Source organism: Entelurus aequoreus, linkage group LG06 (genome assembly GCF_033978785.1).
Source record: "Entelurus aequoreus isolate RoL-2023_Sb linkage group LG06, RoL_Eaeq_v1.1, whole genome shotgun sequence".
Taxonomy (NCBI): Eukaryota; Metazoa; Chordata; class Actinopteri; order Syngnathiformes; family Syngnathidae; genus Entelurus; species Entelurus aequoreus.
In genome coordinates, this window is record NC_084736.1 from 12,789,908 (window position 1) to 12,804,907 (window position 15,000).

Below are 15,000 nucleotides of genomic sequence, written 5' to 3' on the forward strand. Positions count from 1 at the left end.
TTGATTGACTTCTACCCTGCAGTGTTAGCCTTATCGAGTGCGGCCCCGTCAACACGGACTTCCTGGTCAACCTGAAGAAGGCGGAGCTTGGGGACGAGTGCCTGCAACATGTGGACGCCCAGACGCTCGACCTGTATGAGAAATACCTGCAGCACTGCAGCCACGTCTTCCAAAACGCAGCACAGGACACGGAGGACATTGTTAAGGTAAACGCCAATGTCTAACTAAGTGGAATTTTATTTAGAAATTTTTTTTTTCTTTTCTTACCATCCATTTTCTACCGCTTGTCCCCGAATCAAATTTTAATTGAATTTGAAGCGTGTTTGGTACTATAAGTAATTATTCAATAATATTTTGCTTAGTGCAAGACAACAAATTTATAAAATAACAAAGTTTCTCAGTTCGAACATTAAGTATCTTGTCATTGCAATCTATTCAATTGAATATAGGTTGAAAAGGATTTGCAAATCATTGTATTCTGTTTTTATTTACCATTTACAATTTTACACAACATGCCAACTTCACTGGTTTTGGGGTTTGTACATGACAGTTTGTTGGCTCAACTTTCATGTGTATTTAAAAACAGCATACTGGCAACATACTTATTTTGATTATTGTTTCTCAGCTGTTTGTACATGTTGCAGTTTATAAATAAAGGTTTATAAAAAAAAAAAATTAAAAACTTTTTTTTTTTTTAAATTGCCTCTGCGCATGCGCACAGCATAGATCCAATGAATCGATGACTAAATTAATCACCAACTATTTTTATAATCGATTTTAATCGATTAGTTGTTGCAGCCCTAATGTAAAGTATCCAGTAACTAACGTGTCCGCATCATTCAACTTACAGTGTCATGAGCTTAATTTAGTGAATTATTTTGGCCACTCGGTGTCGCCAAAAAACAATCGCCACTCCACTTCAACTTAAAGATAGGATATATACTGTATATATATACACAGTAAAGGCCAAAAGTTTGTTTGTGGAAAAATTGAGGGGAGGAAATAAAAAAACATAATGAATTTTTTTTTTAAAAACATACCAAAATTTCACGGGCTTTCTGCAGTACCCCTGCGGACCCCTGTTAACCCCTGTTGAAGACCTTTGATCTAAATCACAGGTGTCGAACTCAAGGCCCGGGGGCCCGATCTGGCCCGCGACATCATTTTATCTGGCCTGCAAACACCTGGAAATGATATGTGTCAATAAAGTACTTAATATTTTCTCACTAAATGTAATTGATTTTTTTTCATTTTAACAGAAAACATATATGTACTGCTTGAAATTGCATGCCTTTTAAACTTGAATAGTATCCAATATTGCAAGAAATATTACAGTATATAATCATACTTTCCAAACATGTTTTGTCTAAATAAAAATAAATAAAACTACTTAACTTTACAGCAAACGACCCATCAAATTAATAAAAATTACAACACATTTTCCGGTGTTCTTTACAGCATATTAATGTAAATTGAGAAGAGGAACCGGAGGGTGTGTTCCAACTATCGTGGGATCACACTCCTCAGCCTTCCCGGTAAGGTCTATTCAGGTGTACTGGAGAGGAGGCTACGCCGGATAGTCGAACCTCGGATTCAGGAGGAACAGTGTGGTTTTCATCCTGGTCGTGGAACTGTGGACCAGCTCTATACTCTCAGCAGGGTCCTTGAGGGTGCATGGGAGTTAGCCCAACCAGTCTACATGTGCTTTGTGGACTTGGAGAAGGCATTCGACCGTGTCCCTCGGGAAGTCCTGTGGGGAGTGCTCAGAGAGTATGGGGTATCGGACTGTCTGATTGTGGCGGTCCGCTCCCTGTACGATCATTATCAGAGCTTGGTCCGCATTGCCGGCAGTAAGTCGGACACGTTTCCAGTGAGGGTTGGACTCCGCCAAGGCTGCCCTTTGTCACCGATTCTGTTCATAACTTTTATGGACAGAATTTCCAGGCGCAGTCAAGGTGTTGAGGGGATCCGGTTTGGTGGCTGCAGGATTAGGTCTCTGCTATTTGCAGATGATGTGGTCCTGATGGCTTCATCTGGCCAGGATCTTCAGCTCTCACTGGATTGGTTCGCAGCCGAGTGTGAAGCGACTGGGATGAGAATCAGCACCTCCAAGTCTGAGTCCATGGTTCTCGCCCGGAAAAGGGTGGAGTGCCATCTCCGGGTTGGGGAGGAGACCCTGCCCCAAGTGGAGGAGTTCAAGTACCCCGGAGTCTTGTTCACGAGTGAGGGAAGAGTGGATCATGAGGTCGACAGGCGGATCGGTGCGGCATCTTCAGTAATGCGGACGCTGTATCGATCCGTTGTGGTGAAGAAGGAGCTGAGCCGGAAGGCAAAGCTCTCAATTTACCGGTCGATCTACGTTCCCATCCTCACCTATGGTCATGAGTTTTGGGTTATGACCGAAAGGACAAGATTGCGGGTACAAGCGGCCGGAATGAGTTTCCTCCGCCGGGTGGCGGGGCTCTCCCTTAGAGATAGGGTGAGAAGCTCTGCCATCCGGGGGGAGCTCAAAGTAAAGCCGCTGCTCCTCCACATCGAGAGGAGCCAGATGAGGTGGTTCGGGCATCTGGTCAGGATGCCACCCGAACGCCTCCCTAGGGAGGTGTTTAGGGCACGTCCGACCGGTAGGAGGCCACGGGGAAGACCCAGGACACGTTGGGAAGACTATGTCTCCCGGCTGGCCTGGGAATGCCTCGGAATCCCCCGGGAAGAGCTGGATGAAGTGAATGGGGAGAGGGAAGTCTGGGCTTCCCCTGCTTAGGCTGCTGCCCCCGCGACCCGACCTCGGATAAGCGGAAGAAGATGGATGGATGGATGGATGGATGGATGATAAAAAACGACTGCGGTTTTTTGCGTTAAAATTCTGTTGACTGACCTGCCAGTTTTGGACTGTAAAATCTACCGTTGTTGATTTTAACAGTGTTTTACTGTAAATGGAAAGACTGTACATTTGTTTTTACGGTAGAAAAACTGGCAGCTAAGTTGCCATAATAAGAAAAATAACGTGTACTCTTTTTCCATCAACAATATAATGTTGTAAAAACCAATGTCAATTTCACACAAAAATTCTGGCAAGTAAGCTTCCAACTTTTTCCACTAACCCCCCCCCCCCCCCCCAAAAAAAAAAAACAGTGGTACTTTATTCCCCATTTACTGTAAAATGTTGTAAAAAAAAAGCAAAAACAAACTACATTTTACAGTAAAAGTTTGTAAATGTAAGTTTTTTACTGTAAAATCGACAGTCTATTTAAAACAATTTACATGATTAATAATGAAATCCAGAGGCAAGTTCATACATTATTCTCTGTTACAAGCAGCCATAACTGCCATGTGGCCCTCAATGAAAACCAGTTTGACATCTCTGATCTAAATGTTCAAAACAGAGCAGTATTTATTATCTTTGTAAAGGCAAAATGTTGAATATGCTTCTTTCATGAGCATTTTTGCTAACCACAGTTATTCTCATTTCCACGTTTCAGGTGTTTTTAGACGCCATTGAGTCACCCAGCCCGGCCTTCAGATACTTCACCTGCGGGCAAGTGCCTCCCCTGACCGAGCTGAAGCTCACGCAGCCGGACGGCCTTCAATACATCAGCGCCATGAGCGATCTCATCTTTGCGTGCGAGGAGAAATAATCTCCTCACGTGTATGTGTGTTGGCTCCAAGCCATTGTTGGTTAATATTTTAGGGACGATGACTCGCTGCTGAGTCAATGAGTTGCAATGAGAGTCCTTATCGCAACAAGCAATCAGTGTGATAAGGTAGTGAAAATCTGAGAACACAGTTTTAGGGGAAAAAGGATTAAAACTGAAGAAACAGTTGTTTTAAAACTCAATGTAATGCTGCATTACTTGCCTCTTTGTGTACAGCTCTGGTAATGGGTACATTTGCACCCACCTGCACAAATGTACTTCAAAATGTAGCATTCATAATAAATATGACTTCTTTTTTGTTTACTAGGGCATGCATGTATAATATGCATTAGTTTGACCATTTAAAATCAACGATAATAAAAAGGAAATGCTTGGAAATAGCATAAAAATGCCCCAAAAACATGGAAAAACATGATTCATAGGGTTACTTTTTGGTGTAGCCATCATGAGCGTTCTGTTCAGGTATATTTCTTTTATATTTTGATAAATCATCATATTTATGTATTACTAAATTTAAATAGGTATTGATCAATCTTTAAGCTGTGTGTATTTGATTTCAGTTTGCTTTTGACATCTTATTTAGAATTGTAGTTGAAACTTTTACAACCTTGTGTTGCGCTCATGATGGCGTAACCAAACTAGATTATTTTGAATATTTATTCCCTTTTTTACATTCAGTATATCTAAATATTCATTTATAAACATTGAATACATTTCAAATATCAATAAAATGCAATTGCCTTCATCTTATAGGGTAATGTTTAGTTACACCAAGTCATGAGCGTAACACTAAGCTTCATCACTTTGACTTGTAATATCTCTAATTCTGTGGTGTTTTATGCTTTTTTTCTTTTTGGAACATGTACTATACATATAATACAATAAAGTCCCATATAAAATTATGTTTCTAGCAATACTTTTATTTTGCCTTTGAAAGTAACACTCCAATGTTCATTAGTGGAGCTGTACACCTTTGTACAAACCCATGTCACGTGACTCCAAACTAGACACCTCATTGGCTGGTTTTGAGAAATGGAATTTTTTTTACACATACTTTTTACACATTTAATTCTTAAAACACTACTTTAACAAACTGTATTTTTATACACACACATGTTGATGTATTAAAATAATCAGCATGTAAAAATTAACAACGCTAAAATAAACTCGGTGTCAAAAAAAGGATTTGTTGCAAAGACACAAACTAACCTCTGTCTTATACCCTTGTACCACTGTCACGTTTACCCTTGTTTGCCAAAAAAATACACAAAAACTGCTGTTAATGAATTCTCAAACAGAAATATTGTCTGCTTTGTCGCAATAAAGTATTAAATGGACGTGATGAGTAACAATGTAGTCATTTGAAATGACACATTACAGCAATCTCAAACTCACCCATCTCGCGTTGTGATTGGTCCAGACCTCCGTGACGTCACCACGCAGTCTTGGCTGGGAGTGGAAGAGACGCTGACTTTCTTTTTTTTTTTCAAACAAAGCTGCGGGTTGCTGTTGGACACTCTACTACTGTGTGGGGAAAAACGGCCTTTAGTATACCAAAAATAATTATGACCGTTAAGTCGACGCCGCGTATCGCTAGGAGTCTTTTGGCTGGTTTTCAAGTCCACTCGAAGTTTGTGCGTGGGAACGTAAAAGCAGGAAATGCCAGGTGAGTCTCGCGCATCAGCTATTTAGAACGACTTAATTTTACGTTAACATCCACAGATTCCATCATTTAATTATTTTATTTTTTTTGAAATCATAAATTAATTGGCTATTATAATGTCCAATCAATTCTTGTGTCGACAATAAAATAGTTTCTTCATCTTGGAATAAATTGTGACTTCAAAGGGGAGGCTAAAAAACATTCCAAACTTAATTCCTTTAATGTGTATACCTACGCAAATACGTTTGTCAGGTTAAATCTATAGAAAGAGGATTTTATTTTGAAATAATATTACTCTAACATCAATTTACGCCTATATCTTAAAGTAAACACTATCACAGCCATACTCAAGTGGTCAATATTCATAACATCCTTTATTTTAATTCATTATTATTTTTTGAGCAATGACGGTTAAAAAAATCCCACTCAAATTATCCAAAAAGTCCTCACTAATGAAAGTGTTAAAAATAAGACACTTTTTTGTTTTAACTTCTTTTTTTTAAATTTTTTTTTTTTACTGTCAACGCTTAAGTCTCTTGATCAACTTCAGATCGTTTTTATTATTTATTTTTCTTTGTTTTATGCCGTTTTTGTCAAAATATGCAATATTTCCCCCCAAAAAATATTTCATAGTGGAATATTTGATGTTAAGTAAGAAGTAATTGAAGCCTTAAATTGGCTTTTTGTCAAAACTCATTTTTTAGGGAAAAATCAAAAAATGTGTGATATTTTTCCTCCCCACCCAAAAAAAAAATTCAAAGTGGAATATATTTGATTTGAAGTAATTGGAGCCTTAAATAGGTCAATTTTGATAACACCCTTGATTTTAATTCATTATTAATTTTTGAGCAATGACGGTAAAAAAAATCCCACTCAAATAATCCAAAAATGCCTCACTCATAAGTGTTAAAAATAAGACATACTTTTTACTTTTTTGTTTTTTACTGTCAAAGCTTAAGTCTGTAGATCACAGGTGTCAAACTCAAGTCCCGGGGGCCAAATCTGGCCTGCCACATTATTTTATGTGGCCCGCGAAAGCCTGAAAATAATATGCGTTAATAAAATGCTTAATCTTTTCTAACTAAATATATTTGCTCTTTCCTTTTTGACATTCAAAATCATGTACTGCATGCAATTGCATATCTTTTCAAATTCAATATTATCAAAATATTATATTATCATGTATTCCAAAAATATTTTTTTGTTAAAATAAAGATAAACACTGCACATAAATATCTGCTTGACTCAGGATTTGAAAACAAATGATCAATCAAATTGTAGACTGTAAAATTGACAATAGATTTTACGGAGGTTTTTTTTACTGTAAAATCAACTTTGGTACTGTTCTTTTCCATATACAGTAAGACATTAAAACAACAAGATTTTACGGTAAAAAAAACAACTGGCAGCTCTGTTGCTTAAACTGTTTTTTTCACCTCAGAAAAAAAACCACGAAGTGCCACCATAATTACCAATATTACAATACAGTAGCATAGTAGGCCTAAGTATTTATTAAAATAGGGCAGATGTTTTATTTAACACACATATTTCATATGTTGGCCACTGTAACATTACACATAGTTTGAACAGTATCAATCAATCATCCTTCCATCCATTTCTTAACGCTTATCCCTTTCATCAAAGTTTATTTATATAACCCTAAATTCCGAGTGTCTCAAAGGGCTGCACAAGTCACAACAACATCCCGTCGGCTCAGATCCCACACCAGGGCAAGAAAAAACTCAACCCAATGGGATACAATGAGAAACCTTGGAGGGGACCACATATGTGGGGACCCCAATCCCCCCAATGGACGTCGAGTGGATCTAGTTAATAGTGTGAGAGTCCAGACCATAGTGGGGCCAGCAGGGGATCATCTTGAGTGGAGACAAGTCAGCAGCGCAGAGACGTCATCAACTGATGCACAGATGAGTGGTTCACTCCAGGTCCCGACTTTGAACAGCTAGCGCTTCATTTGTGGTCAATAAGTAAAATGTATGACTTTTTAAAACGCCGCTGTACGGAGTGGTACACGGGCGTAGGGAGAAGTACAGAGCACCAATAGATCTTAAAGGCACTGCCTTTGCGTGCCGGCCCAATCACATAATATTTACGGCTTTTCACACACAAGTGAATGCAAGGCGTACTTGGTCAACAGCCATACAGGTCACACTGAGGGTGGCCCGTATAAAAAACTTTTAACACTGTTACAAATATGCGCCACACCAAACAAGAATGACAAACACATTTCGGGAGAACATCCGCACCGTAACACAACATAAACACAACAGAACAAATACCCAGAACCCCTTGCAGCACTAACTCTTCCGGGACGCTACAATATACACCCCCTGCTGCCCCCTATTCCCTCCCACCTCAACCCCGCCCACCTCAACCTCCTCATGCTCTCTCAGGGAGCGCATGTCCCAAATTCCAAGCTGCTGTTTTGAGGCATGTTAAAAAAAATAATGCACTTTGTGACTTCAATAATAAATATGGCAGTGCCATGTTGGCATTTTTTTCCATAACTTGAGTTTATTTATTTTGGAAAACCTTGTTACATTGTTTAATGCATCCAGCGGGGCATCACAACAAAATTAGCCATAATAATGTGTTAATTCCACGACTGCATATATCGGTATCTGTTGATATCGTAATCGGTAATTAACAGTTGGACAATATCGGAATATCGAAAATCGGCAAAAAAGCCATTATCGGAAATCTCTACAGCTGAGTACCATATGGATGGACGTCAGCCGAGAAACTGATATTTTTTGGCTGCACCCTGTGGTTAAGAAACACTGATTTATATGCCAAACAATATACCGTGATATCGTGTACTGTATATTGATATTGCATGAGGCTGCAATATATATCGTGATATAGCTTTTAGGCCATATTATTCACATCTGTATCATAACATTCATCTTCTTGTGATGTCTTACTGTAGACGTGTTGGCCCTGGTGGGGTACTGGGGACATGGAGTAAGACCACTTCGTCCCAGTGTGCCTCCTACCACATCAACACCCCCCGCCGCAGTTTCATCAACTTGGCCGCCGGCATCGGTAGTCGCAGAACCGAGTACACCGAGAACCGGACTTTAGGGTGAGCCCTTTGAGGCGTGGGCCCCGATGAGCAGAATACACTTGAAGCTAAAAAAGTATTTTTGCAGGTACACGCCCGAGCAGATGTTCAGGGTGGTGTCCAGCGTGGAGAAGTACCAGCACTTTGTGCCCTGGTGCAAGAAGTCCCGCCTGGTCAAGGGGACGACAGGCGGCGACGTCCGGGTCGAGCTGGAAATCGGTTTCCCGCCCGTGTTGGAGCGCTACACCTCTGAAGTCACCGTGGTCCCAAACCACCAAGTCCGAGTACGTCCGTGCCTCACACAACACATTAAAACTACTCGTTAGTTGTTTTTTTTAACCTCATTAGTACTTTGTGTTGGGCCAACAGGCTTTGTGTACCGACGGGTCCCTTTTCAGCCATCTTGAAACAGTCTGGAGGTTCGCACCTGAACCCAAAGACTCCTGCAAAGTGGACTTTTACGTAAGTCCACTCAATCAGGATGCAAGGCGCTCTCTCTGGTTGTGTCCAAACTTTTTCCACTCAGGGCCACACATTGAAAAATCAAAGCAGGCGGGAGCCATTTCGATATTTTTTATTTTCAAAACCAAATCAATATACCGGTATAGATTTTTTTTTCCTCTAAGGCTCCCTTCAAGTTTGGTGTCAGTCATAAAGTGTTAAAAAAGACACATGTTATTATTATATTTTTGTATTGCAATGCTTAAATCTTTAAATCAACTTCAGGTCTGTCAATATGAAGGTTTTTTTCATGTTTTATGTCCTTTTTGTCAAAACTATTCTCCCCCCCCCACCCCCCCAAAAAAAAAAATTTCAAAGTGGAATATATTTGATTTGAAGTAATTAGAGCCTTAAATAGGTCAATATTCATAATCACCCATGATTTTAATTCATTATTATTTTTTGACCAATGACCGTTAAAAAAATCCAACTCAAATAATCCAAAATTGCCCCATTCATAAAAGTGTTAAAAATAAGACATACTTTTTTTTTTTACTGTCAACGCTTAAGTCTCTCGATCAACTTCAGAGCTATCCATCGGTTATACGTTTTTAATTATTATTTTTTTGTTTGTTTTATGCCCTTTTTGTCAAAATATGCAATACTTCCCCCCCAAAAAAACATTTCAAAGTGAAATATTTGATGTGAAGTAATTGGAGCCTTAAATAGGTCAATTTTGATAACACCCTTGATTTTAATTCATTATTATTTTTTGAGCAATGACGGTAAAAAAATCCCACTCAAATTATCCAAAAATGCACCACTCATAAAAGTTTCAAAAGTAAGACATACTTTTTTATAATTTTTTTTTTTTTTTTTTACTGTCAACGCTTAAGTCTCTCGATCAACTTCAGATCTATCCAACGGTTATACGTTTTTATTTTTATTTATTTGTTTGTTTGATTTATGCCCTTTTTGTAAAAAAAAATGCAAAATTTCCCCCCAAAAAATATTTCAAAGTGCAATATTGATGTGAAGTAAGAAGTAATTGGAGCCTTATACAGGCTTTTTGTCAAAATCCGTTGTTTAAGGAAAAAAACAACAATGTGTGATATTTTTCCTCCCCCCCCATATTATCGGCCGATAAATGCTTTAAAATGTAATATCGGAAATTATCGGTATCGGTTTCAAAAAGTAAAATGTATGACTTTTTAAAACGCCGCTGTACGGAGTGGTACACGGACGTAGGGAGAAGTACAGAGCCCCAATAAACCTTAAAGGCACTGCCTTTGCGTGCCGGCCCAATCACATAATATCTACGGCTTTTCCCACACATAAGTGAATGCAAGGCATACTTGGTCAACAGCCATACAGGTCACACAAAGTGTGGCCGTATAAAACACTTTAACACTGTTACAAATATGTGCCACACTGTGAACCCACACCAAACAAGAATGACAAACACATTTCGGGAGAACATCCGCACCGTAACACAACATAAACACAACAGAACAAATACCCAGAACCCCTTGCAGCACTAACTCTTCCGGGAATCTACAATATCGGAATATCGGATATCGGCAAAAAAGCCATTATCAGACATCTCTACTTCAAATCTATCCATCCAATACGTTTTTATTATAATTTTTTTGTTTGTTTGTTTTATGCCCTTTTTGACAAAATATGCAATTTTTCCCCCCCAAAAAAATATTTCAAAGTGGAATATTTGATGTGAAGTAAGAAGTAATTGGAGCCTTGAATAGATCAGTAATTCAAAACAACATTGATTTTGATTCATTATTATTTTCTGAGCAATGACAGCTTTGGGTTGTTAGAGTCAACGTCGCAACTTTTTCTCGTTACATTTCACCTGTTTAATTTCTTATTCCAATTTTTTATAGTATTTTTAGAATGTCCTCAATAAGCATTTGCATCCAGGAAGTGTTGCTTTTTAAGGAAGGGGGAACGTCTTGAGCGGGATTAGGGGTTAAGGAAGACGACATCGCGGGTGACCTGACGCGACTCTTTCACCCGTCGCAGGTGTCCTTCGAGTTCAAGTCGCTGCTCCACGCTCACCTGGCCAGCGTCTTTTTCGACGAGGTGGTCAAGCAGATGGTCTCCGCCTTCGAATCGCGGGCGGCGGTGCTCTACGGGCGCCGGCGGGAGGTGCCCCCGAGGAGGGGATCGAGGTGACACCGGCCCCACGCTGCTTTGCTCTCTTTGCACACACTCATAAGTTATACTTTCACTTTGAACCTTTATATATTTATTATTTGCCACCAGCTAATTTATTTCACTTGAATGTGAAAAGATGTCCTCATAGTGTTTAACTAGTTTCTTTGCAATTAAAAGTTTATTTTTTACAACATTTGTATTGTCAATCACACCACATTTACAACATACGTTACACATTTTTGAATATATGCCAGCTGGAAAATCAATCTTTATAATAGTTGTGCCAATTTGGCAAGAAATTGTACTAAGAACTTTAAAGGCCTACTGAAATGATTTTTTTTAATTTAAACGGGAATAGCAGATCCATTCTATGTGTCATACTTGATCATTTCGCGATATTGCCATATTTTTGCTGAAAGGATTTAATAGAGAAAATCGACGATAAAGTTCGCAACTTTTGCTCGCTGATAAAAAAAAGCCTTGCCTGTACCGGAAGTAGCGTGACGTCACAGGAGCTAGTATTCCTCACAATTCCCCATTGTTTACAATGGAGCGAGAGAGATTCGGACCGAGAAAGTGATGATAACCCCATTAATTTGAGCGAGGATGAAAGATTCGTAGATGAGGAACGTTACAGTGAAGGACTTGAGAGACAGTGATGGACGTATCTTTTTTCGCTCTGACCGTAACTTAGGTACAAGCTGGCTCATTGGATTCCACACTCTCTCCTTTTTTTATTGTGGATCACGGATTTGTATTTTAAACCACCTCGGATACTATATCCTCTTGAAAATGAGAGTCGAGAACGCGAAATGGACATTCAGTGCCTTTTATCTCCACGACAATACATCGGCGAAATGCTTTAGCTACGAGCTAACGTGATAGCATCGTGCTTTAACTGCATATAGAAACAAAAAAATAAACCCCAGACTGGAAGGATAGATAGAAAATCAACAATACTATTAAACCGTGGACATGTAACTACACGGTTAATGCTTTCCAGGCTGGCGAAGGTTAACAATGCTGTGCTAACGACGCCATTGAAGCTAACTTAGCAACTTAGCAACGGGACCTCACAGAGCTATGCTAAAAACATTAGCTCTCCACCTACGCCAGCCAGCCCTCATCTACTCATCAACACCCGTGCTCACCTGCGTTCCAGCGATCGGCAGAAGGACGAAGGACTTCACCCGATGCGTTTGGCGGCCCGGAGACGTAGGAAGTCAAGGTGAGGTCGGCGGCTAGCGCGACTAGCGCGGCTAGCGCTCCAACAAAGTCCTCCTGGTTGTGTTGCTGTAGTCCGCTGCTAATACACCGATCCCACCTACAACTGTCTTCTTTGCAGCCTTCATTGTTCATTAAACAAATTGCAAAAGATGTCCAAAATACTGTGGAATTATGAAATGAAAACAGAGCTTTTTGTATAGGATTCTACGGGTACCATAACTTCCGTTACTCTGACTTCGTCACGCGCATACGTCATCATACCGCGACGTTTCAGCCGGATATTTCCCCGGGAAGTTTTAAAAGTCACTTTATAAGTTAACCCGGCCGTATTGGCATGTGTTGCAATGTTAAGATTTCATCATTGATATATAAACTATCAGACTGCGCGGTCGGTAGTAGTAGGTTTCAGTAGGCCTTTAAAATCAAGTATTTGCTATCGGCTTCCATCATGAGCTGACGCAAACGGCGTATTTTTTAATTAATACACAAACCGTTCGGTATTATCAAAAACAGCTTTTTCACATGAATCAGTGTTTTTTTAACCATAGGGCTGCGGCCCTTTTGTTGTGCTGCAAGTGCCCCCGAGAGCAGTGTTTTTCAGCCACTGTCCCACTGTGATATACTGTCTGGTGTGCCGTGGGAGATTGTCTAATTTCACCTATTTGGGTTAAAAATCTTTTTTGTAAACGAGTAATTATAGTCTGCAAATGATGTGTTGTTGTTGAGTGTCGGTGCTGTCTAGAGCTCGGCAGAGTAACCGTGTAATACTCTTCCATATCAGTAGGTGGCAGCCGGTGCTAATTGCTTTGTAGATGTCGGAAACAGCGTGAGGCAGGGAGGAGTTTGGATGTTTCTTTAAGGGCTTTTGTAGGCAGAATAGAGCGACTCCTATAGGCTACATTGTAAGTGGACTTTTAATCGCATTTATTAGATATTTAGAATGCATAAAAGAAGAAAAACGTGTAAGGATTGTGAATGATAGGCAAAATTCCAAAGAAAGTGTTTCCCCTTTAAAAATCCTGGACAAATAACTTAAAATGTAAGTTACTACAACTACTATTTCCAATGTTTTTTTTTAATAATCCCTACTAATTTCTTGGTAGAAAATGCTCCCATAATTCAAAGCGCAGCAGTGTGTGTACGCAGTATCTTTTTATTTGTATTCTCCAAAGGTTAATGCGTATTTTGGACAACGAGCGACGCCGAGCAGATCGTCTCTCCGTGCTCGTTCGCAGCTTTGCAGGCGTAAATGTTGGTGTCGCGCGGGCCGACTTTGGCCAGGATCAACGTGCAGTGGCCGTCTTCCTCGTACTCGATGCGGACGGAGGGCGACTCTTCCACAGGCTCACCCCCGCAGAGCCATACCACATCTGGGTCAGGGTAGCCTAAATGTGTAAACACATAAATCAAGCCTAGACAACACTTTTTTTGTACGCATAAAGGACAATTTAGAGTTTTTTTAACGACTCAAGCATGCTGGTTTTGAAGTCAGAAAACAACAGAGTAATCAATGAAACTAGCATAAATGTTTTAGTTAACATCAAAGACCATGTACAGTCGTGGTCAAAAGTTTGCATACACTTGTAAAGAACATAATGTCATGGCTGTCACATGGACAGAGATATGACCTTCTGGAGGAAAGTTCTGTGGTCAGATTAAACAAAAATTGAGCTGTTTGGCCACAATACCCAGCAATATGTTTGGAGGGGAAAAGGTAAATCCTTTAATCCCAGGAACACCATACCTACCGTCAAGCATGGTGGTGGTAGTATTATGTTCTGGGCCTGTTTTGCTGCCAATGGAACTGGTGCTTTACAGAGATTAAATGTGACAATGAAAAAGGAGGATTACCTCCAAATTCTTCAGGACAACCTAAAATCATCAGCCCGGAGGTTGGGTCTTGGGCGCAGTTGGGTGTTTTAATAGGACAATGACCCCAAACACACGTCAAAAGTGGTAAAGGAATGGCTAAATCAGGCTAGAATTAAGGTTTTAGAATGGCCTTCCCAAAGCCCTGACTTAAACGTGTGGACAATGCTGAAGAAACAAGTCCATGTCAGAAAACCAACAAATTCAGCTGAACTGCACCAATTTTGTCAAGAGGAGTGGTCAAAAATTCAAGCAGAAGCTTGTGGATGGCTACCAAAAGCGCCTTATTGCAGTGAAACTTGCCAAGGGACATGTAAGCAAATATTAACATTGCTGTATGTATACTTTTGACCCAGCAGATTTGCTCACATTTTCAGTAGACCCATAATAAACTCATAAAAGAACCAAACTTCATGAATGTTTTTTGTGACCAACAAGTATGTGCTCCAATCACTTTACCACAAAAAAATAAGAGTTGTAGAAATGATTGGAAACTCAAGACAGACATGACATTATGTTCTTTACAAGTGTATGTAAACTTTTGACCACGACTGTAGGTGTCATTTTGCGGTCCTTATACACACACCATAATAATACTTGTATGTATAATGCGCCGACAATCCATCAAGCGGTGCGGCTTCATAGCTTACCGAAGTCGTACTCAAAACACTTTGACAGATTTTTGAGCGCCGTGTTTAACGTTCTATATTCTCAATGGAACATTTAAAGTTCTGGTGTTGTTTACTGCCGTCATCTTGCAGTTTACACGTACCTCTTATGTATGACTGCCATCTACCGGTCACACTTATCATTACACCATGTACCAAATAAAATTGCTTCGAGGTCGGTAAGCACAACCAGAATTATGCCGTACATTAGGCGCACCG

At 39.9% G+C, this 15,000-nt stretch overlaps 3 protein-coding genes across 3 annotated transcripts in view; 2 read left to right on the top strand and 1 right to left on the bottom strand.

The window, feature by feature from the left end:
• Window positions 1-4,920, top strand: part of hsd17b1 (hydroxysteroid (17-beta) dehydrogenase 1) — a 9,153-nt gene extending 4,233 nt beyond the window's left edge. Inside the window, exons 5-6 of the mRNA XM_062049401.1 lie at window positions 23-206; window positions 3,480-4,920. Of these exons, the coding sequence (XP_061905385.1) occupies window positions 23-206; window positions 3,480-3,635 (340 nt within the window). The 3' untranslated portion in view covers window positions 3,636-4,920. The remainder of the gene's footprint in view (window positions 1-22; window positions 207-3,479) is intronic.
• Window positions 4,921-5,087: 167 nt separating this feature from the next.
• On the top strand, window positions 5,088-11,210 carry si:ch73-141c7.1 (coenzyme Q-binding protein COQ10 homolog, mitochondrial). The gene is made up of 5 exons (XM_062049402.1): window positions 5,088-5,319; window positions 8,267-8,422; window positions 8,490-8,685; window positions 8,771-8,863; window positions 10,883-11,210. The coding sequence occupies exons 1-5, from the start codon at window positions 5,219-5,221 to the stop codon at window positions 11,033-11,035; spliced, it is 699 nt and encodes a 232-aa protein (XP_061905386.1). The 5' UTR covers window positions 5,088-5,218; the 3' UTR covers window positions 11,036-11,210.
• Window positions 11,211-12,672: 1,462 nt separating this feature from the next.
• The window catches only part of mylk5 (myosin, light chain kinase 5), a 51,127-nt gene continuing 48,799 nt past the window's right edge, over window positions 12,673-15,000 (bottom strand). Inside the window, exon 17 of the mRNA XM_062050007.1 lies at window positions 12,673-13,629. Coding sequence (XP_061905991.1) covers window positions 13,418-13,629 — 212 coding nt within the window. The 3' untranslated portion in view covers window positions 12,673-13,417. The remainder of the gene's footprint in view (window positions 13,630-15,000) is intronic.

Bases quoted from the DNA above. Each gene is read 5' to 3' on its own strand.
- si:ch73-141c7.1 (XM_062049402.1), top strand. From the start codon at position 5,219: ATGACCGTTAAGTCGACGCCGCGTATCGCTAGGAGTCTTTTGGCTGGT. The intron at 5,320-8,266 runs GTGAGTCTCGCG...GTCTTACTGTAG, and splicing joins GTAAAAGCAGGAAATGCCAG to ACGTGTTGGCCCTGGTGGGG. The intron at 8,864-10,882 runs GTAAGTCCACTC...CACCCGTCGCAG, and splicing joins CCTGCAAAGTGGACTTTTAC to GTGTCCTTCGAGTTCAAGTC.